Here is a 25,352-nt window from a genome sequence, read left to right as displayed (position 1 = left end):
GCCTATTGAAATTGTAGCACTTGTAGGCAATGTATACATAACTTTACAGATGACCCCAGAGCCCAATAATTGCTCCCAGTTCCAAAGTTGACATATCTATGCTATACACCGCGGTTTGTGAAAATTATAACTGTTGCACTAAAAGTCCAAGCAAGTTGAAACTTGGTATGAAAATATTGATGTTATAAATATTTCAGTAATGTTTATTAGTCAGCTTGGTATGTCATTTGTTCCAATATGGCGCCCGTTCAAACTTTTAGGAATTTAAAACCCCAATATTTATGGACTTAGAGAAAACAATAAAAAGTTATCTGAATTGTGTACATTTTCTGCACCTTTTTAATGGACGGTTCTCAAGATGTTGATTAGACGTACATGTAAATCCCTTAAGAATTTTTTGAAGACCAAAAACTGATGAAAGAAATGCTAAAACTTGTACAAACTTAATTAAAAAATAAATCTTATAAATATCTTGGTTAAATTCGTTGGTCAGTTTAGTAAGCCATTTCGTTCCAATATGGTGGTCATTCAAATTTTTGTGTAATTCACAAATTTGTTATGTATAAATATAGAGAAAAAATAGTGTTCTTGAATATTTCTAACATATCTTAACATTTTCTTATGAAAAATTTTTTATATCTTGGAATAATTTTTAATACATCGCGTACATGTAAATCCTCGAAGAAATAAATTATATTAATATTTCAATTGTTACAAAATTTACTTGATTCTTATCGCGTACATGTAAATCCTCGAAGAAATAAATTATATTAATATTTCAATTGTTACAAAATTTACTTGATTCTTAAAACCAATATAAGAAACAGTGGTATAACTAAAAAGGTAAGTTATGATTTATCATAAGATTCACATATGTGATATATCTCGAGGCTGCACCCAAAATGTAATACAAAGTGAAGAATAGGAACTATTTAATACCTCACCCTTAAATGGTTATACTTATGAGAAAAGTTCCAAGACACTTTAGTACTTTTCCCATGAAAACGCTGTGTCAATAACCGGCAAAGGCAATCAAAATAATTTAAAGTAAAACCTAATCTCTATAAGGATAGCTGAAGATGGTTAATCAAATTTTATATAAACCCCTTCACAAATAAAATCTGCTTACATTTTCATACCATAGAAGATCCTTACAATAGTAATTTGAAAATTTATTTTGAATTATAAAGCAAACACATACATGAATTTATGTGAAATAAAACGAAAAAGTGTAGTTTCTAATACAAATAATAATCTCAAATGTTATTGCTCTAAAAGATAAAAATCATTTTTCATAAATATGTGAAGCGCATACCATACATGACTGATTCTATTATATTCTCTGTGCCATTACTCTGATCTCATCTTCCTTTTAAACTCATTGCTTCTAGATTTAAGCACTTTCATTTTACATCTTGGGATACATAAAAACATTGATATTGTTGATTTGGTTGTATTTGTCTTACTTGGTGTTAAACTAATAAAATAAAAAAGGAGGAAGGTTGGTGTTATGGGATACACCTACACAAGAGAAGGGTTAGGTTTCCTTCTTCAGAACAACTTTCAACGCTCAGTGTCTAACGTGTTGGTCCTACTCGTACAAGTATTTTAGCTATCAATATATGCTGTTTTGAAATTCTGCTGCTGTAACGCTGAGGTTGGCATCTGGTGTATGAACACGGCTAACCTGCATAAGAGCCATAAAATCTGGAAATACTGACCAGATGTGCAATAGATGAAATACAGGTTGGGGCAGATCAACCTGCTTCTTAGAATTGGGTGCCGTAAAATATGGGTGTTTCGAGGAGGTAAGGGGTAGGCATATTCGAAATTGGGACTGTGAGGTTGTTGATCTGCTCAATTTAGTCTGTATTGTGGATTGAACAATGGTAGAGCGTGCATTCGCCGCTTAAGCGTACTTTTCAAAGGGCCGCCATAAAAGGCTGTGTAAAATGCATACAATATGTCAATGGCAGTTTTGCAGCAGCACTTCCCAGTCCACCTTGTCTCCATATTATAAGGATTGATCTGCACTAGCCAGTACAGTTGTCTGATTTAGCCCCTTGCGATTATTTTGTTATGAGCTATCTCAAATGACTAGTTTATGTTGTTCGTTCCAGGAGCCTGGCTCACTGTAGAACAACACTTGTCAAGCTATCTACAACATACTGGGTAGATATGCTGGAAAAAGGTGAACGAAACTTCAGAGTCCAATTATCGCATTGTATAGACAGCAATGCACGCCATCTGCCTGGTGTCGTTCATTTAAAAAGAAATAAAATTTAAATATTGTATTTGATGATATAAAAAGAATTAAATATATATTTATTATTTTAATTTCTAAATAAGCAAATTCCTTTGCCCCACCTTGTATTTAGGCAATGTAATGAGTTTCCTTCAGCAGAATTATAATAAAGGTTGTAGGTAGGTTGTGAAACCAGTTTGTCACAGTAACACAATTATTAGGATACTGCAAATCTGAATTGCATTACAGAACATTAGGTTTTATGAGTTTTCAAGTACCTATAAAATATTGTAAAAATAAACAAATTAATGCTAACAGCATCACATTTTAACAATTAGAATGCTGCAAAAACGCGAATAAGAAAACATAAACACAAGAGATAGAATGCTAAATTTTTCATTAGACAATTTCTAGTTGTTTTATAAATTTATACATTTTTTAATACATTTAATTTGATTATTTATGAACATGATATTGTAATGTTCAAATGAGATTCCAAGTGTATATTTTATTTCAAGTGGTAAGTGTTATGTATAAAACTGATAGTATAAAGACATGTGTATCTGTCAACTACAGCCAGCAAGTAGCAGTCAGCTGGTGTGATAACAAGTCTTCATGTTTCAGTAAGCGGGATGGTGCGGTGAGTGTAAGAAGGTGGTAGTGAGGGAGGAAGGACCGCAATTGGGACCATGCTGAACTAGCTCCACTGTAGTTTTTATCATAAATGTAACTGTGCACTCTTCTTTCATTAGCGTAAATTATTGGCTTTAATAGCGAATACTATTATTTTAGGGGCGGGAAAAATCTATTTGTCCCTCTGCATGATATCTCAAGAATGAACTGACCTATAGGCTTGAAATTTTGCATAAAGCTTCATTTCTATACTGGCAATATTGAGTTTTTATTTAAAAATTTTGTGGTTGTTTATAAATTTGCTGTCATGAGCCAGTTTTGAGGCAAATTTTGCCCTAACATTAAGTAGTAGTTTAGCAACCAGTGTAGGGTCTACTTGAGCTGAAGTATTACAGCTAAGAAGTGCTAAATTATTTTGTGTAAACTCACTAAGCTTTGTAAAAGATAGTTTCATAAATTTATATTGATACTAATGTTATTTTATAATTTTTAAATAAAGTTCAACATGAATGTCTGCCTCGTAGTCCCACCATATGTGTAGAGAGCTTGCTTTTGCAGAGATACAATATTTCATAACTGCACCTACTTTGATATTTAGTCGTTTCCCGATACTTGAAAGCTTATGGCAGAGGGCATCCAACATAATGTTGCCATGTCATCAATGGTAATTCCTGAAGATTGGTAAAGTCTTGAAGATTTTGTAGAAAAGCGGTCTGTCAAGATTGATCAAATTCTAAAAATATTGTTTTGTTTAAATTAATATACAGATTTTGATCATTTAAATATTTGAAACAAAACTTTTTACTTCCAGATCATTCGAATTTGTGACAGAGAATGACAAGGCAATACCATCAAAATACATTAGAATGTTTTCACTCACGCCTAATTTTCAGGTTATTAATATAAATGTTGGTCACAATACCAAACCCCGAGGAACTCTAAAAAAAAGCACCTTGCCGAGTCAGACTGGCGCTGTTATTGGTTTTAATATATTGTTTCATACCAATTAAATAAGTGGAAACCCACTGTAGAGGAGTGTAAGATAGACCTAAATGCTGTGTACATTTAAAAGACGTTTATGGTCAATACAGCCGAAAGCTTACTATACGTCCATCAACCCCAAGCCTGGATCCATACCAACAAATAACATGATTGATAAATTTACTGATTAATGTTATTAGATAGGAGTAATTAACATATTTTTGTTTGTAATTTGGATGTTTTGTATCTAAGAGGCACATTAAGAGACACAGTTTCGTAGTAATCTTCAACTGTGAATGAAAACCCATACCTCAAGTAATCATCAAAATATTTTCTTTTCTTTACTTGTGCAGCGCTGCTGTCTTTAGCTCTTTTAACAGAGCTCGTGTTATCTGTTGCCAGCAAAATACTGTTTTTTAAAGCAAACTGCAATTTATTGTAGATTAGTTTGCATTGAACTGCAAAAAAAATGAATCTTTGCACTAGTACAAGGATTTTTAGTATTTCAGTTTTCAGCCACATCCATTTTTGGATATAAATACTATTATAACAAATATTTAATACACACCAAACACATTTTAACTGGAAACAGAAGATTATGTAATAAAACAAGACACTATAATAAACATGCTTTCATGCTCCATTGATAGCCCGTCACACATGTTGACAGATCGGCAGTTCGTTGTGATTCAATATAGTAACTTTAAAATATTGAATTCTGTCATTACTGATATTTTTCACATCTCTAAAAGCCCTCTTGCATACCTCTAAGGGTATGCATACCACATGTTGTAAAGTCAGCACATGAAATAAAAGTACGGTTGAAGGTTAGTGCATTTGCACAATTGATCCATCAGCTCAGAACCGCTGACACGGCACTACTGTGCTGATGTTACTTGCAACTTCTCATATATTTCCCAAAGTATAATAAGGACATAAAAGGCAACCCATTCTAATGACACTCCTATGGAACAAGTGATAGTCATTGAAGATATCAGAAAATAGTTCTTAATTATTGATGGTTAAACTTTAAACGAGTCTTAAAGTCGGAAGAGAATAAGTCTCTTTGTAAACACTTAAGAAGTAAACAGGGTCTGTTCAATAGGTATCAGGTCTGGTTCCAAAAATCAAAATTTATTGCAGATATTAATACATTTAGTTTGACACATCTCTCATCAAAAGCACGCAGGAAGTTGGTTTCCAGAATACTATTGAGAACCTTTGTCATCGCCTCTTGAACTGCCTTGATAGAGTCGAACTGATGTCCTTTGAGCTTCCTTTTCATTTGTGGAAACAAGAACAAATCTAATGGAGCCAGGATTGGGCTATAGGGGGGTGAGGCAATGTTGCCACACTGAATTTTGCAAGCAACTGCCACACAAAAATCGCACTGTGGCACGTCGCATTGTTATGGTGAAGTTTCCAATGGTTGGTTGCACACGCATTACACGATTTCGCAGGCATATCAGTACTTGCACATACAATGCAGCATTTACAGTTGTTCCAGTAGGCAGGAACTACTTGTAAACAATGCCACTTCGGTTGGAAAAAAATTATAAGCATGGTTTTGATTTTGACATACAAGCTTTTTTCAGACATTTAGACCTCTGCTTGTACCATTCTCAACTTTGACGTTTTGTTTCTGGGTCATACTGGAAAACCCACAATTCATCGCTGGTAATATAGCTGTCCTGGACGCAGTTTCTTGTGAAATTTCCACCTTTGATAGTTTTTGTTCCTCATCTAAGATTTTCGGCACCAGCTTCATGCACACTTTCCTCATCTCAAGATCCTCTGTTAAAATGGTGTGGATGGTTCTGCGCTCCTCTCTAATAAGGGAAATGGTTAAATATTTGTCAGAGTCCAAAACTGATTTCACTTTGGCCACCTGAGCATCGTGAGGTCTTTCTTAAACATTTTGTGCCACTCAAAACATTTTGTGCCACTCAAAAAATCTTGTGTGGCTTAAGGTATCATCCCCATAACCCTGTTTAATGAGTTCAAGGGTCTTGGACGCAGATTTCCCGAGTTTAAAGCAAAACTTAATAGCATAATGTTGCACAACGGTCTGTTTAATGCTGGTGCAATGACACCATAAAACATCACAGGTCACAAAAATCCATCTTCTGTCTTAAAGCATGCTCACAGGGACTGAATTAAAGTGCGGAGCTTGAGTGGTGGGGGACTCCTCTACCATGGTCGACCAGGCGGACCCCTCCCCCCACCACTCCGTTAAGGATAAAGCGAACAGTCCCGATACTTATTAAACAGATCCTGTACATTCCAGTATCAACAATATAAACACATATTCACCTTCTCTACCCAATGCATATTTTTTACCTGTACATTACATAACTTAATGTGTTTGTCTGTTGGTATGGATTAAAAATGTCTAAAGAAAATCCTGTTTCATTGAAAAATCATCTATATTTTTAAAATACACCTTAAAGTACCTTTAGCCTAGAAAAAGATTACATACAGATAATCATAGTTAGCAGCTTTGGCATGGATGTCATTTGCTCAGTCAACCAAACGTAGATTCCATGGACTGACCGCGTTAGTCTTAAGGCTTGTGCTGTACAAATATCAGTCTAATCAGAACAATCACTCCAAACTATTATCACTCATTTAAATTTGAATGTTCATTTTGGAAGATGTTAAAGAAACTTTATTTGACCATGTTCATATCACTTCCATCGCACTTTGGCTGCAACTGTTCTCATTGAACCCCACATTGACTGTTGGCTGTTCTTGTTGCTGCTGCTCTTCCTCAGTTGACGTCTTCATCTGTGTCTCAGAGTCATCCCAGTTTATCTTGAAACGAGTTACTCGGGGTTCAGATCCAAGAATGTTTCTCACTACCTGATAACAGAATAAACAGCTTATTTACCACTGAAACCAGCTTCTTCTCTCTGATCAGGTGGATAAACACATTCACACAAATTATGTATGATGCTTTTTATAATGCTGTAAAAAAACATATAACAATTTTTTTAACCAAACTGGTAGTACAACAATGAATAAACCTATTACGTAATCTCCATAGATTTTTGTACATATTAAATGACTTTCACTACTAAAGTAGAACATTTTTAGTCGGATCATCGGGAACGTGGGCAACCTGACATATAAAAAGTTTAGCTTTCGGAAAAAGAATATATTTCCATTTCTTTAATTACAGAAAAACAACTTTTTTAACATATTTCAACCTTTAAGTAGTAATAGTAATCCCACAACAAAGTCAGGAGCGCAGCACTACATGCCACTTGCAGTAATTCCGATATCCATGTGGGAAGAGCTATAATGGTAAATAGTTTCATTGTTGTTTCGTGATGAATAATTTCTTATCTGAATATGTATGCGATCTAGCGGAATGAATAAAAAACACTTTAAGTAGTTTCCATCGTTACCACTAGATTGAAGTTACTATTTTGTTAATTTCTTTTGTTCCAATTTAACGCTTTATGCCAGTGTTCAATCAGTTGTTACAAGAAATCAGCTGATTCCATTACTGTATAATTCTGTTGATATATGATCTGATATAATTATATTGTAACCTTATTTTAATGTTGCCAGTAGACCTGATAGTTTGTAAATGTTTTATTGTGTTTACCATGAGTAAATAAATGTGGGTTTTTGTGCAATTACTGACCATGTAAAATGTGTGAATGTAGTTTGTACGAGTGTTTGTGTACAATGTGTACACAAGTGTGTTAAATGGTAAAAGAAAGACTTTCAGACGAATGTTTAGTTGAGATTTTTAAGAACAAGGAAATTGACTCTGACTATAATCAAATTAGCTGGATAATAACTCACTTTTTAGGGCAGTCTTACAGAGAAAAGCCCCCACTAGTCAAAGGGTTAAACGTAAAAAAATCACAAGTACGAATCCTGGAAGTTTCGGGTGTGCCAGCCTCAAGTTCCATTATTTATGTGCCACTAGGTAACGTTATTTTTCTACATGGGAAGCTTTTGTGGTACTTCCGCTCAATCAGACCATCAATTAACTATAATTCCAGTGAGATGTTGAACTATTGTTACTAATCAGTCCTAGTTTCCTAGAGATTCAAATTAAAGATGCCCACCTTAAGGTTATAATGTATTGTAAACTGTAAAGCAAAGTTGAAATCTTTGTAAGACATTATATGTTCATGGCTACAAAATATTATTTCATTAACTAAATTGACAAGAACAGCTTGATTATAAATACAACACTTACTACTGATAGGAGTAACATGCTGCTTGCTAGTAGGACTGGTGTTAGAATTCTTACGATTAATAAAAACAGGCTGACAATTTACTAATGAAACTACTTTTGGTGCTTTGTAAAAAAAGGAAATTAAAACGTGATGTATTAAAATAGGAGCATTTTAAAGACATGAAGATAAATTACCCTCTGACATAGGGTACTAAACAAGCAACTGATGAGATTTGACTGTGTGATTAACACACTGACTGCAGTTTGCACTTTCACCACTTTCCTAGCTTACCCAACATGTTCCATGATCCAGGTCCTCGTTTAATGTGTTAATTTTTGCCAAAATATAAAATCTACCAACCGAGCTATATATAAATTAGAATACTCAGCTATTGAATTTCAACACTAGATGTCCACCAGAGTTCCAGATGCTGAATAGAAGCAGATTTGGTGGCTAATTACATTACAATAAAAAAATGTAATTTTCCTCTTAAACCAACCTGGTTTTTTCTCAACATATTTTAGTCTATTTTGCTGCTGGCACGCATTTAAAATAAAATTCTTTTTAACTAGAAAGGCAATAGTTGATTAACGGATGATCCTAACCATGTAAGGTACGTGAGGTGGTAGCTTACTGTTAACCAACAATAAAGTTGTACTAACAATACACTTTAATGCAACAACGAAACTAAGATAAATCCAAACAAACGTTATACCAATCAAAATATGAGAATTCAAGATTTCTTTTTCATATATAAGACATATCACAATAATGTTAGTGTTTTTACAAAATGAAATACTAAAGACAAATTAAGGTACTTTGGGATTATACCGACCACACCCAGACATGAATCGTTATTTCACATTTCGTTTCTACTGATTACTAGATTAGCGTAGAACAATATTTCGTCAGTATAAAACAGGAATTGTCTTATCGCAAACCCCTCCCCATCCTCAGACAGAGGTCAAAGTCGAGCGTCTAGTAGATAACGTGATTGCAGAGCCTCGCCGCCCGTTCAGCTGGTGCATCGCTTTGTTGTACTTTCGTGTTTTACCTCTACATTTCTCCAAACACAAAAATTTAACAAAAACAAACATTTACCAAACTAAACTCTTTATTAAAAAAAACACTCAAAACTTGTTTTTATTCTTGATCACATTCCGCCACCCAAAATGCGAGTGCCTCCGGCCATCAGCGCGGGCTTCGACAGCACCTTCGGTGCTGCCCCGCGCTGATGTCGACGAAAGAAAAACATCCCTCGAGATAGTACCTATCAGTAAAATATCAAATTCTAGAGGGGCTAATCAGAAATATAAATTGAATTGTAATGGAAAGGCAATTATGTACCGTGCAAATCACGTGATGCCGCGCGGCCTGCCGTAATCAGGATTCTCGAGAAAGATAAGATAACAGCGACAACAATACCGATCACAATACCTGGAAATGCTTGTAAGTTTGTAATTTTGTAATTGAAGAGTTGTTTTTTTCGTTCTATCATGTTTGTTTCTATAAATTTCTATTTTTGTGTTCTTCATACTAGTGTGGTCGGTATAATCCCAAAGTACCCAAATTAATTTGCAGAACACGATTCTCACCCATTGAATTTTTAAGGTGACAAATTCATCTAACTTTGAAGACCTCAAAAGGTTATCATTTGGTCCATTAATTTAAACATCTACCTGTAGAAAAGGCATTTTTTATAGCTTAGCATTGTAATAAAATTTATGGTATTAAACACATTTTTCCTCTTCAACATGAGCATTTTTGTAGTTTTTATGTTACTTATATAGTATATTACTATCCCATTTTTGTACCCAATTTAAAAAGTTAAAAAAAAAATAGATTAAAAAGTATTTTACATCTATTTTGGTTTTCAATATGCCTTTGAAACGTTAAGTATAGCTTTTTGTAAATTTTAAATGGCTACTATAGATTTTGACAGTACACAAACTTAAAGACCACTTCAAAGTCATTTCATGTATGAGATAAATTGTAAAATTTTCACTCATTTTGAAATTGTTACAAATAAAATTGTAATACTTTTCTCCAGACATCTACTCTTCAAATATTTAAATATGAAAATATAAATGAGCATCTAAACATCACTCAATAATTTGTAGTAATCAATCATTGTTCTTTTACTAGAATTAAACAATAAGTGATTGTTGTCTGTGAATGACCTTGTCAAACTGTGGGACAGCCGGAGGGTTCTCTCTTAGTTCAGGATCTGTGTACTCATTGTTGATGAAGTACCCGACTCTGACAAACTCCTGTCCTCTATAACTACATGTGAGAAGAACCACTGTCACACCCAAAGCATCTGCCACAGGGATTTTGGAGACATCTGGTGGATCTGCCTGCAATTAAACAACATACTGAATCCCAAGTGCAATATAATGTTATTAAACAAACTATATATAATTTTTTATATTTTTAAATAAGAAGGTATTTTTCCTGAATCTGAAATACAATAAAACAATTTTAAGAAGTCAAAAGTGTAGTTGTTCAGCCCAAAAATTATAAATACGCCTAATATGATTTAAAAAATGAAATGGCTAAAAACATTCTTAAATAGTAGGCCTATATAATGCTATATGCCCTTTATTTATAATAAACTAACTTCTTCCTTTGATAACAAATACTCATCAGGATGTGATCAAATTCCAATTGCTATCATCAGACATGTTAAGCTAGATACTGAAACCCTTGTTTCATGTAATTAAATTTCCGGTACTTTTTCAAAAAAATCTAAAAATTGTTCTGATTAAACCACTTCATAAAAGGATGTCACGTTGATCCAACGAATTACAGACAATTACTACCATCTTTCTCTAAAATAATTCAATGAGTAATAACTTCTAACTTAAAAACAAACAATATAATTGATCCAGCTCACCACGGTTATCGTAAGAATAAATTAGTGGTTACTGTGGTAACTTTCTATTTTAAATTAGAATCACCATGTAAAAAACCTTTTAAAACAGTTTATTCTGGAATTTATGCATAAATATATATATAATTTCAATAAACGTTGAATCACAAAAAGTACTGGCTCCGCCGCAACTCAAACCCGGATCTCTCACTTGCCATGTGATGTGCTACCATTACACCACAGAGTCCTTACTTTTACGATTAAATTATTTTGTATTTGGCTGTTTCTTACACATATGTGTTTAAATAACCAAACTAACATATGATCGGAAGACCATATATACGTAAAACATATATTTCAATAACAGATATAAAGATAAAAAAACAGTAAAAATGTTAAACTTTCAAACAGTGTTATTTTATTAGTTCCGTATGGGTTACTAAAATATGTAAGCAAATATATGTGTATTCAGCTGTATACCTGTATGTAAAAAACACAAACAGTCAAGAACATCAATAATTTCCAGAAATAATTAAAATGTTTGATTTATTTGATTGTGCAATATCAATAAAATCGAGACATTCTAGAAAATGAAATCCAGTTGGGCTACATTAATAGCTTTACTGATACTAAAACTACCACACAATGTATCCTTACTTGAAAAACAAACATATGTCTTCCTTCTGGTATCGGTCCAACATAGATTGTATCTAGAATTTGATCATAGTCTTCGCTCTCAGCAGATCCAACATAAATCATCTTCCATTCTAAATCTGGAATAGTGAATTGCAAATCATTCATTTAAAATTATCTAATACAAATAAAGCAACGTTTATTGCAACATGTATAAGTGTATTACAATGAACAAACACCAATATACAGGGTGACAATTAAGTCTGGAACCTCTTTTTTAATTTTTGAACCACAATAGAAAGAAATACCAAAGTTCACACGTGCTTACTGGTGATAGTAATGCACACATCTGCCCAATTACCGACCGGATAATCTCTTTGGGGGACGGTCTACAAGGAGTCATACAAAATTCAAATAGCAGCATAGGTCAAGTTTGGTATCAAATTAAAGGTCTTACTTAGCAGAGTACAATGCCGCAAACCGGACTTCAAAAGGTGGATTCATTCAGTAGTTATAGCTATTTGAATTTTAAAACAATTTAACAATGTAAATTATACCATACTTGACCTATGCTGCTATTTAAGAATGTTGTCTGACTCCTTGTGGACCGTCCCCCAAAGGGATTATCTGGTCTGTAATTGGGCAGATGTGTGCGTTACTATCACCAGTAAGCACGTGTGAACTTTGGTATTTCTTTCTATTGTGGTTCAAAAATTAAAAAAGAGGTTCCAGACTTAATTGTCACCCTGTATACTTATCTAAAACTTTTCTTATATAAAAATGAACAAGCTGTATTTGTTGCAAATACTTAATATTAACTATTTTAGTGCTGAAGCATAATAAAAAGTTTGTCCAAACAATGTCAGAGATTTCTTTAAAGATACTGCTGAAAAATGCTAAGCCTATTTCTGTGATATTGTAACATTTTACTAAAACGTCCATAAAATCAAAACTGTTTTAGATAGGTTTTTTTTACAAATACATTATTTGATTAAAAACACATACAAAATGCTTATACAATATTTATATCACAACAAAATGTTTCAACACTTGAGGTCACTGAAACTATTGGGGTGAATTCATTTTACTAATGTATACCAAATATCTTCCTTTTTTCCTCTGCCCCCACACTGAGTGCTTTGAATGCTACACACACATTCCTTAATTCCTTTTCATTCTTCCTGGTAAGTATTGTAGTCCACCACTCCAATCTGTTGTCCCCACTGCTAACGGGTCTTCTCACTCTTGACTCAAATCTTCTATTACAGATATCATTATATCGGAAATGTAACATTGTAGTCAAGAGCAGTTTTGGCTGTACAAAATATAAGTATTCAAAACCATTCGAGTCATTATATTGAAGGTAGCTTTCTTCCAGTTCTTTACTTTACTGTGCGCCTTTTGTCTACATAATTGTACAACATATGGTCTTTAAAATCTATGCTGCCCATATATATTATAACTATAAACAACTTCGGTTATTTTGCTTATAAATATCTAGCAACTGGTATTGATATAAGTGTAGTGTTTGTCCATTTCCACACTTTAGATTGAGGTAGACAACAAATTTATAGTAAAAAGAGATTGAAGTGGTCAGGCAGGCTTCATGTCACCTGGAGACCAGGGTTTTCAAAGTAAGGAAACTGATTGCTGATTCCAGCATTATTTGCTTAATCTATTGTTCTCCATAACACAGGTTTAAGTCTTGATCTGGTGGTGTACTAGACCCACTTTGGGGCACATCATTGTAAGAAACATTAGTACTAGGCCTACATCTACGAGTAAGTCTCTGTGGAATAGTAGGCCTACCAGGTGAAGTTTCTGGTTGAGCAATGTCATCATCTGATGAACTTTCAAAGGGTTTATAAGTTGCATCTTCCATGACATCTAAATAAGTCTCACCTAATTCATTCTCACTTTTCTCAAGATAGCCATCACTGAAATCGCCGTCAATGCCCACATCCCTTGCAACTAACCTACTAATAATTGCAATTTCACTTAGGAGAGACTTTGAACAATTCTCTTTACTCATTTTTAAACCAAACAAAAAACCAACTAAAAATTAACTACTGTACTTTATACTGTTTTAACTAAAAATAAAAAATAAAACATGAAGCAAGACAGAATATATTTACAAAGTTGTGAAATACAGCTTTCTGCATGCAACAAGCAGTGAGCATTCAACTGAGATTAATTGCAATTTCTCAGACACAGACTGACAAAATACAAAGTCAAAACTTTACAAACTAATATATTTTGATGCAATACATCTATGTACACAAATTTGTGGAATTTCAAAGCATTTGGTAAAACAAGTGGCCGTTAAAATAATAAAACATGCACTATATGGACATTGGGGTTAAAGGGTTATGTTTTGATGCGATGTAAACTAGAAATCTTAAGATGATAACTTTTGTATTTATATAACTTAAGTTTATATTCTCACCTTCTTTCAGTTCTTCAATGCACTCAAATGTTAGTTCAAATTGAAATGGATTCAAAAATGGTGATGGATTATCCAAAACAACAACATTTCCCAGCTGAACTTTAGCCATGTTCAAAATAGAAACCTGAAACAAATAAAAAACAATGTAACCTAAACATTTAGATTTATTGCAAACATACAGGCACAATACAAACAAACAAAGTATTTGGCCATATAGATTTAGTAATCTTCACATTGTTGGATGGACAAGTGACAGAGACCAGTGTTAAAAATACATCAACAGAGATCTCAAATTATTTCCTTCATATATTACAAAAACCTTCAGTGTATTTTGTAAGTCTTAGATGCTGGAGAATTCTATAAACTGGGTAATCCAAGGAGCTGGAGGATTATATATGCCTAGGCCTAGAAATTGATGATGAGGTATAATATGACCGTAATCAGGAAAAAGAAAAATATTTCAACCAGGAACACAGTACCAAAGAATAAATATTGACAATAAGTTATTCACTCCTTGTATGCCTAACCCTCCTTATCACTCCCCCTACCCCAAAAAACTTGATGTGGTAATTAATTGTAAAGTTAACAGGCGGTATTGCAAAATGCAACAAAATATAAGTTTCGCGTTATTATAGTCCTCCTGATCAAAACAATATAAGATTTCAATGAGTGGAAACGACAAATAACGAAGTTATAGAACATTAAAAGTGGGACTACTTTTCTCGCAAAGAGTAATATTTCATTGTTTACGGGCATCATATTATGTACTTGTTATGATTGTAAATCAACCTCCTATTGGTTACATCTTATGTCAGCCGTTTGGGTATGTTAACTAACAATAATGCTAAAATGAGGGGAATTTGAGGGTAGGGTACGATAAGCGGACCCAGTTTTTTATATCGAAATTGGTAAACGATATTATTTAATCATAACCATCAATATAATCAATCGATACTGATTAATTATTTTGAACTATTAACTTAAATAATCTATATCAACAGCTATAAACACTTTCAAATAATACTCGTAATGTAATATTTCAATTTTATATAAGTAACATTTGATTGTTAAAAATGGCAGTCAATTTTGGAAAACTACACAACATTGCTTTGAAAGATGATAAGGCATGTTTTTTGTGACTTCAACATGTTGGACTCGTACCGAAAAACCCATTATGTGAAATTTGTGGGGAAGAAATAACTGTAACTGTGAGAGGAACAAATATGGTCGTCTTCAGTTTTCCTAATTTTGGTTATAATAAGTTATTTGATCACTGTAAATATTAAATTCACTGATGGTAACACCCCTCAAGGTAGTACCTATCAATAAAAATCACATTCTAATTGGTCTAATCAAGAATGCCTCCATTACTGCTTTATAGAAAACACAACTTGAAAAAAAAAAAAATATTGTAAATTCAACTAAACATAAGTTCCTACTATCTTGCAAGAAAAGTAGTGTTTATGTTCTAAAATTCATTATTTTTTATTTTAAAACCCTAAAACCTTATACTGTTTTCAGTACAATAATAAGAACAGGTTAATAACGAAAATCTCATTTCCAGTGAGGACAAATATAAGTTTGAAAATAATGATCCAATTATTTATTATTCATAAAAATTTAATCAAACTTTCAACAATCAGAATCAGAAATTTATTGTCACATAACATTACATAATTGTAGTAGATAAGATCTACAATGAACAGGTGACTCGTCAATATAGTTTAAAATGTACTAATCCTAATAAAAAAAATGTTATAATCATAATTAATAATTCATTGATAAATAATCAATATTAATCGCACAAACAACGATCCAGTATGTATACAAAACATTAAATTCTAATGGTACAGGTACAGGTTATAATTCACACTAAAATTAAATAAAGATAGATGTAGCTATTATTATCCTAAAATAAAATAATTTACAAAACATAAAACACATTTAAAAATAATTAGTGATAAAATAAATACAGTGGAATTAATATATATATTAAAATGTTTTGATATGGTTGGGGGGTAATTTAATTAATGAAGGTAATCATTTAGAAAATCAGTTTCTGAATAATATTCTTTCTCTATTAAGATATGTTTTAATTTTATAGAGAACTTTTCTGGAGGCAAAGAGAATAGAGATATTGGAATTTTATTGTAAAATTGTAGTCCTTTGTAATAAGGGGACATTTCAAATAATGTAGTTTTTGGATTGGGTACGTAAGTCTATCAGTCTTGTATTATAATCATGATCTTTGTTTTTGGTGATATTATTAAGTAAGTTTTTATGGGTATAGATTAAGACCTCATAGATATAAAGTGATGGAATGGTCAATAAATTTAGCTGTTTAAATATAGACCTACAGGATGATCTAAAATTTAATTTTGTAATAATTCTCAAAGCTCTTTTTTGGAATTTAAAAATAGAAATTGCTTTGGAGGAAGAACCCCATGCCAATATGCCATATTTCATGTGAGGAAAAAAATAAACATAATACACCGTCATCATCACTTGAAAACTCACAATATTTTATAAAACTTTTAAGGCAAAACACGCAAAGCTCAGCTTACTTTCTAATTTTTCAATATGATGTTTCCAATTAATGTTTTCGTCAATGTATAATCCTAAAAACTTTACTGTATTAGAAACACCTACCGATTCATCATTGAAATTTACGGTCTGAAGAATAGATTTATTTTGGTGTGTATTAAAATGAAGAATTTCTGATTTTTTGTTGTTTAAAGATAAACCATTTAGATTGAAACAATTATTTAATTTTAAGATAAGTGATGAGATTTTACAATGCAAACTTACAGTGTTTAGGTCTTTTACTATTGCTGTTGTATCGTCAGCATACAATATTAAACCTTCATCTGTTACTTCCTGTAGGTCATTTATATAAATTAAAAATAATGTTAGGCCTAAAATAGATCCCCGAGGCACCCCCTTACTTACAGACTTCCATTCAGATTCATATTTTATGCTTCCAATTAGAATAAAAGTTTTTTGTTTCCTAGATTGGAAATAAGAATTAAACCAGTTTAATTCTCTCACACCATAAAATTCCAATTTTTTAATAAGATTGTTATGCATAACACAATCAAAAGCGCTAGATAAATCGCAGAACACACCAGCAGTGGCCCACGACTCACCCAGGGCTTGATAAACCTCATTTACCAAATGAGCCAGGGTCCCTTCAGTGCCATGACCTCTCCTAAAGCCAAATTGATTTTTATGAAATATGTCATATTGTTCCAAATATCCAGTCAACTGAGAATTTACAACACTTTCAAAAATCTTTGAAAAAAAAAAAAAATGGGAACTGAAATTGGGCGATAGTTTTCAATGTAAGCTCTGTTTCCTTTTTTAAAGATAGGTGTTATCACAGAATATTTCAGTCTGTCAGGAAATTCGCTCTTCATAAAAGAGAAATTAATTATAGTACATAGTTGGGTGCAGATGTAGGGATTCACTTTTTTATAAGGAAGACGTAGGAACATCATCCCATCCTGTGGAATTTGTATTTTTTAATTTCATTATGGCTTTTGATACATCTTTGTTTTTTACAGTTAAAAATTTGAATTCATGAGGCGTTTGTTTCATATTATGAAAAATCATATGCTCATTATAGGGTATACTTTTGGAAGTTTGTTTAAGTTTCTCTGCAGCTAAAGTAAAATGTTCATTGAATTCTTGAACAATTCTATTTGGATCAGATATTGTATCACTGTCAATAACTAATTGTCCAAGACTTTTGTCCTTTTGACTGAATCCGAATTCAGACTTAAAGACTGACCAGACAGCCTTAGATTTATTTCTCGACTTGGAAATTAGTTCGTCATTAAACATTTGTTTTGCATTGCTAACAACTTTTCTAAATATCCCTCTGTATGTTCTATAATATTTAAAAAGCAATGGTGATTTGTTCGTTTTGACTAAGCTGTGTAACTCTCTTTTTTTATACTTGAAATTTTTATCCCCGTAGTAGACCAGGAGTTTTTAGTAATTCTCGTCTTTCCACTAATGGTTTTCATTGGAAAACATTCATTAAATATTAATAAGAATTCTGACAAAAAAGCATTAAAGTTATTGTTTACATTATCAGATGGGTCCAAAGTCCAATTTAGTGTTTTTATTCTTAATTTAAAATTGAAAACATTTATTGTAGAAAAAAATCTTTTACTTATTAAAATTTATTCTCTTTTACTGTAGTTTTCTCAGGTAACTGGATGGAAATAAACAAAGAATTGTTGGAAATAAACAAAACCAATAAATAGTGTAAAAAACAAAAATAAGTTTAATAAATAACAAAACTAACGTAACCATAACTTCATATGTAAGTTAGCCTACGTACTAATTACTTACATACCATGCAATAACTTCCAATCACATAAAAACAGCTTTTCTTGATTTAAAATAACATACGATATCACAATGAACTTATAGCCTACTCTCACTCTGAAAAAAAAAAAAAAACACGATAAAAGGAATAAACTAATTGCATAAATATTTTAACTGCTCATACAATCCGCAATCAAACATTCCAAACTGATTAACTGTATTAGAGTTAATCCGCCTCGATTGAAATAATATACACCATTATTAAAGAACAGCATTGAAGTGTACTGCACTGGCGGCTGATGCTGCTTAACTCAGCTGTTCTGGCCACAGAACACTCAGATAAGCTATCGGGAGCAAATAATCTGAAAATTATTGAGAACAAGATGCAGAGTACACAAATATAACCACAAATTTACATTTCAATTATATATTTAAAAAAATTGTGATTTCCACACCCCTAATAATACCATTGATACCTTCGTTTTCCTTCAGTACCTAAAGATTAATGAACTATTTTAGAAATAAAATTTCATTATTACTAATATATGGTATTTATTTACAACTATAAGGTTTGTGACTACATAACATATTTTGTCTGGGGATACAAATAGCCTATACTATTTTAAGAAATATTTAAAAGTGGTTTTAGGTGACTTGGTTCAACACCAGAACATAACCATATTCTCCGAACATCAGACGTGGGTCTTTCAAACAATTACATTACTTTTGAAGCAAATATGTTAAAAATATTACAAAAACAGGACAGTCATATTACATCTATACTGATATGGGTAGGCTACAATAGATCTAATATAAAATATGCACTTGATAATATGAGTGAGACAAGTTATCAACCTTCAGGGTGTTCAAATATTGCTCCAGGATATTGTTTATGTCACATCATACTCTTGTGAAATACTAAAGTGTTAAAATATAGGCTACATATAAAGGACTGTAAGTTAGTTTTAATGGGTATAAAATCTTAGCACAATAATCTTAAGACAATATGAATGTTATCAATAACAAAATAAAGACAAAAAAAGTAACTCCTTTTACACATTCTAAAAACATTTGATTGTTTTAAATTAAAAGTAGACATAATGTAACTTTATTAAAAATGGCAAATTTTAATGACACAGACATAAGCCTATAGATTATTCGGAATTTCTTCATGTTGCAACTTACCACTCACGGTAACCTTAAAAGTAGGATGCTGACGTTTTCCTCCACAAACAGTGCAACAAGTAAATGACTGAATTTACCAAGTAATTAATGAATATCCAAACAAATTACTGTATTTGATCACCATACAACTAAATTATGATAATTTAGTTCAATCTATTCTATTCTTCAAAACTCTGATTCTTACCAGCCGCGCCAAAATGAACTCACTTTCGACTTCACAAAAATACAAAACCCAACACTTCTTTACTCTATGCAACCCATACAAAATCAAAACACAACTGTCAACAATAAAACTCTTTGGAATACGAAATAGCGGAAGCTAGGAGTAGTAATAAACTTTTTTTATTCTGCGCCATATTGATTTTAAGCGAGAAAGAAATGTAATAGTCCAAGAAAATGTCAAAATTTAAATATTTTTATCTTTAGAATGGAAATCTTTAAGAACGTGAAATATTTCTGATTACGTGTAAGCCCATGTATTTAAAAGCATCGACGTAGACCAAACGTAAGGGTAAACATTAAAAAAATGACACTCATGCGTTGAAGAGAATATCTACACATAAGCATTCTATTTGTTGATATTTACTGTTTCTCAAATTTTCCCCTAAAATCGATATAAGACATAGGATTATCATAGGACAGTTGACTCCAAAAATTGTAATCAAATATTTGCCGTTAATAGTCAGTTGCCATTAGATCCTTAATAAAATTCATAAACAGATTTTATTTGAATTTTTAGATACTTATAAAATATATCATTCTAATTTTAAGTAAACTATAATTCAAACAACTGTAGAGGCCATAATATGTATGATTGAAATGGAAATTTGAAGATTACAGTTAACAAGTTTCTGACATTTACAATGTAAAAAAATTTACTATGTAAAAAAAATTGAAACTCTACTTTCAAAAACTAGTACTTTTCTCTTTTTTCAAGTTTCAAACCCTAATATATTGGGTTGAGGGTACACAAAAACATTTTTATTACAAAAAAAATATGGTTGTCTGTAAAGTCGGTTTTACGGGCGAAGATTTTACGTGACAACGTCTTTTTCTCTCGGTAGAATATTTATTGATATGAATATTATTAAATTGCACAATAGGAACAAGGAATTGAATGAAAATAAGAATTGCACAAATTTTAACTATAGAAATATATTTTGTTTACTAAAACATTGTACATAATTTGAAATTAATTAAAATTTGTTATTGTAAATGGTAAAGTTGAATAAAACATTTACTAAAATTGGAATTTGAAATTCTTGCTAAACACAGTTAAATTCTAACTCCGCGCGTGGTGATTGGTCGGTTTAGTTCGTTTGTTTGGTCGCACTGTTATGACAGGTTAGAGGTTATAATTTGTTATTTTAAATGTTTGACTAGCAATACGCGCTGTTTCTTCTCAATCGACTGAATTACGATTGATTGCAGAGTGATTTAAACTAATAACTTACTTAACACTATCAACATTTGTCAATAGTATGACATAACCTATAAACTCAGTTTCTCAACTTTTGTGTCAATCTAACAATTAATCAATCAATCATAGTTTACGATAATGAAATATCAGTGTACAATTATTTACCTTTATTGTTGTAGTTGTTGTAAATGACGAATCTAAGCACTCCACATTTTCACGAATAAACATAGTTATCTGCTTTATCCCGTGCGGCGGACCCACAGTTATCTGCTTTATCCCGTGCGGATCCCGTGCGGCGGACCCACTGGACGGGCATCGTAACGTTACCGGGCGTTACAATTTTTCATGAGTGACTCCGAGCCGCAACCTAATTTAAGACGTTGTCACGTCATAAGGCTAACCATATTAGCAAGTATTCTTAATCTATGGTCTAGGTATTCGACATGTATTAGGGTGTATTTTCTGATGTTTTAATTAAAAGAAACCTATATCCTCCTCAATTGGTAAGGTTATTATGACCAGAGTTCAGCAATGTAATATTAAAATCACCTGATAAGAGCAGCTAAAATTAAAACAGCTGATTGTTACAAACCACACTCAATGCTGTCACATAATAAAATGAATGCGGATATTGTTTAGTAAACGGTTTTTAAAAACCAATTATCTTTCTTATTTCACAACCGATTCTCTTAAACCTGGTATCGTTGGGATTTGAATTAAATTGTGTTACTAGAATGTAATAACTGGGACCTTATTATTATATGTCGTTTTTTAGACGTTTAAGCTTAGAGATTTTAAGAAGCCGCTATTTTTAAAATAAGACTTGTACGAAATTAAAATTATTATATGATTTGGCCTTAAGGTTGTAAAGGTATATACAAAAGTTGAACCTATTAAAACAATCCGTTATCAAATATAAATACTTAAGTGGAAATAAAACAAAATGGTAACTATTTGAGAGATTATTAATTTGAGAAGTTTTAGAAAGTTCGAAAGAATATAATAATTTGGTAACTTGGTTTGCCTTTGGTCCAGGAATAATACCTGTAAATATTGGTATAAGGTTCTGGGACACAGATAATTTTATATACAGAATGCCCTGTACCTCTTTTAATATCTCCTGTTTTAGGATATACTTATTTATTAAACTAGTCATGCGACAAGATGTATTTCCAATAAAACAGCTTAATGTATGATGTTGTCATTTATAAAAGCATTATTGCCTGAATATTGCTGTGAAATTGTAATTATTGGTTATTATTTTTAATATACAACAATCAACCTAGTCACTTTTATTTGGTATTTAACAAGTATTGTGAATAACAAGCTTTATGGTAAATAAAGCAGTATCCCGTTTTAAGTCTTATACTGCCCGTCCTCATGGGCCATTGGCCTGTGCAATTGACTTTTATCTGCACTAAAACATAATTTCTAGTCTTTATTTTACTACGACATGGGGATGACGTTTAACTTATTTTATATTTTTAACATTTTGTCACTTGACTGATTTCTGAAATAAACAATTAAATTCTGAACGAGGTTTACTATGGAATTCTCTTGCAAATGGAAAAATATTAATTTAGTTACTTATGTAGCAGAAAAATTGTACCACTTTCCAATTACAACTTAATAAAGATTGAATGTTATAACTGCGCACTATAATTGGCCACACGTGCCTGACGAGCTGAATGTACGGCAATACAGTGAGGGACACAACACGTGGCCCGCAGAGTTGAAGGACAGGACGTGGTCATAAATCAACGACCTGAGACACAGAACAGGCATGGGTCATCGTTATAGCCAGGGGATATAAGAGGCCAATTATATGAATTTGATGCCGATCCCAAATGGAGTCAAAACTTCACAAAGGCAAACGCCTTACCAGGCCCGTGCTGGGTACGTCGAAAGGGCGGGGGACAGGGGTGGTGAGGGCGCCAACCAACTGGGACACCGGGGGTCTGGAATACTCCCCAGGTTGGCGGGAGGTCCGGGGGTTCCCCCCGGGAATTTTTAAAAAAGTAAACACCTAAAAACGTGTTTTTAAGCTACACGAAGCACATTTTTCTTCAAGCAGTAACGAAGAAAATTTACACTTTAGCAAAGACCTGTTCATTGTAAAAATATTACAAATAATGCACACAAATCAAAGAAACAAAAAAATTTAATAAACCACTTAAATCTGCGTTTTTTTACCTTATTTGACACTTACAAATTCTAATGAACGAACATTGCTTATTTTTGTGCATTATCAATTTAAAAAATAAGATTGAAATCAATAAATTTGAACGTATATACCTCGAAAAAGGAAAATAAATAAATGGTAGTTAGTTGCAAACACTTTGAACTAATTAAGTTGTTTATGTTTTCAAGTATCTCCTGTTTCCTACCCTCCCCCAACACGACTGCGTTATAGAATCGCCCACTGCCACTGCGAAAATGTATAGACCCGCTCAGTCAGCAATTCGGCAAGGCTTACATGTTACATTTTAAACAACATTTTAACTCATTTTAACTCAAACGAGTTTCCATCGTTTGTATTATAGTGTCTACAACACAGTTATAGACAGTTATCCTGAAAGAAGTATCTTCAGGAGAAGAGGCAACACTTTCATCACTACATTTTTCACCGGCCATTCTTTTTACTATCCTTGACCTTGACTTTTTGAATGTAGTTTCCATCATCAAATCTTTCAGATCCTCAAATTCTGAGGACGCCTCGATCTTCTCATTGAATTTCCTAACGAATGTGTGTGCTGCTTCTAGAGTTTCATAAAAACTATTTCGCAGGTCTTTCAGTCTTTCAGTCTTTCAGTTGCTGACTCTATTAGCCTCCAGGCTTGAGCAAAGTCAAGATTCTTCGTTTGGAAGTAGTCTGATAACGGTGTAGTAACTTTAAATATTTGCAGGAAGGTCATTGCAATAACTGTTGTTTCAAACTCTAGAAACTTACTAAGAAGTCCTGTTGCACTACTCCTGACTGTAGTGTTAAATTCAGGGGACAAGGAAATCTTTTGTAACGCTACGGTCAGTTCATGGAATACATGTTTGGCTTGATGTGAAGGGTCAAGTGGGGTGCTTGTTGTCCAATTATCAATCCTGCCAAATATCTTAGTGGTAGCATCACTCTTACTCCGCCAACGTGTAGCACCAATAGCGCCGAGTTTAAAAACAGGATTTTCTGCTGAATAAAACTATTGTCTCTTTAATGATTCCTTTAAAAATACTTGTGCCTCTTGGAGCAAACAAAAAAATGTGATCGTTGAAGGAAGTATTTGTGCTGTATCAGTAAGAACTAGGTTTAAAACATGAGCGTAGCACCAAGTGTGTATATGGTTCGGAATTCTCTCCGACAATTTCGCAGTTAAGCCTGCATAGGCTCCACTCATATTTGACGCCCCATCAAAAGCATTAGCTATACAATTTTCCACTGGGATTCCGACATTTTTCAATGTATTTTCTAAAGAATCCATCAGAGCATCGGCTTTAGTTGATGATACACATTGTAAAGCTATCAGTCTTTCCTGCACTTGGCCTCCGTTTACGAACCGAACAACGTATGAACATTGATCATTTCCTGATATGTATATTGTAGTGTCCATTAAAATGGAGAAGTTTACCGCTTCCTTCACTTGAGCTGATATATTACTTACAATTTCATCACGAAGAATTTTAACAATTTTAATCAATGTTGTATTGCTGAGAAATGTCACGTGGCTACCTCTTCCGACTACCTTTTTCTTCTCTCCTGTTTCCTTTTCCTTTTTAGCTCTTTTCTCGAATGATTTTTGGCTTTTTCGTCTAGTTTCAAGAGGGCTCCGGTTTACCTTTAAAGCGAGGGCGCAGGGGGACACGTCCCCCTGTCCCCCCGGGCCTGGGTCTTACTGCAAAGGTTAGGAATTAAAACTCCAAGAAATTAGCAAATTAGCTACTTTTAACTGTGGTACATTCAATATATTTTCAAGCTTTAACTGTATGCCTAAACACCCAATAAAATAATGTATTGGTAAAGATGGCTAATTTACTTTAGATCGTTTACAATAATACAGTATTTAATTTAAGTACATACATGAAAAGCTGGAAATAAAACTTCTGTTTCAAGTAACTATTCTAGGGTCTTGAATACTCTACATCTAGAGTAACTAATTACGTTGTCCTCTTTTGTAGACTTAAAGTCTCGAGTCCCTAAATAAGAAATCACGGGTTAAAATCTCGGAGAAGTCCAAACACGATTGGGTTAGATTGGACATGATATGCAGTGTACTTCTTAAATCCAAGCCAGCAAAGCTAAGAGCTGAGGCTAAGAGAGAGAGAGTGAGTGAGTGAGTGAGTGAGAGAGAGAGAAAAAAACTTTAACGTTCCTGGCCATGTGTTAAATTCCTATTCTGCTTCAGCTGTTTTTGTTT

At 32.7% G+C, this 25,352-nt stretch overlaps 1 protein-coding gene across 4 annotated transcripts; it reads right to left on the bottom strand.

The window, feature by feature from the left end:
• Positions 1–6,266: 6,266 nt before the first annotated feature.
• On the bottom strand, positions 6,267–19,790 carry LOC124360244 (histone chaperone asf1). 4 transcript variants are annotated; one of them, XM_046813689.1, is made up of 6 exons: positions 19,530–19,766; positions 18,373–18,461; positions 14,010–14,133; positions 11,588–11,703; positions 10,239–10,415; positions 6,267–6,721 (listed from the first exon to the last, which is right to left on the bottom strand). In XM_046813689.1, exons 2-6 carry the CDS (start codon positions 18,373–18,375, stop codon positions 6,542–6,544), a joined length of 600 nt encoding a protein of 199 aa, XP_046669645.1. In that variant the 5' UTR covers positions 18,376–18,461; positions 19,530–19,766; the 3' UTR covers positions 6,267–6,541. The 4 variants fall into 4 exon arrangements, with proteins under 4 accessions (XP_046669645.1, XP_046669660.1, XP_046669652.1 ...); XM_046813704.1 differs by lacking the exon at positions 18,373–18,461 and having other exon boundaries at positions 19,714–19,790; XM_046813696.1 differs by lacking the exon at positions 18,373–18,461.
• Between the last annotated feature and the right edge of the window lie 5,562 nt (positions 19,791–25,352).

This window comes from Homalodisca vitripennis, chromosome 1 (assembly GCF_021130785.1).
Source record: "Homalodisca vitripennis isolate AUS2020 chromosome 1, UT_GWSS_2.1, whole genome shotgun sequence".
Taxonomy (NCBI): Eukaryota; Metazoa; Arthropoda; class Insecta; order Hemiptera; family Cicadellidae; genus Homalodisca; species Homalodisca vitripennis.
Note: the sequence above shows the minus strand (reverse complement) of the source record. Positions and strands in the feature narration are given on the sequence as shown.

Coding starts and splice junctions, on each gene's coding strand:
- LOC124360244 (XM_046813689.1), bottom strand. Junction 10,416..11,587: donor GACATATGTTTGTTTTTCAA/GTAAGGATACAT, acceptor GTTTAATTGCAG/GCAGATCCACCAGATGTCTC. Junction 6,722..10,238: donor CTGTCCCACAGTTTGACAAG/GTCATTCACAGA, acceptor TTCTGTTATCAG/GTAGTGAGAAACATTCTTGG.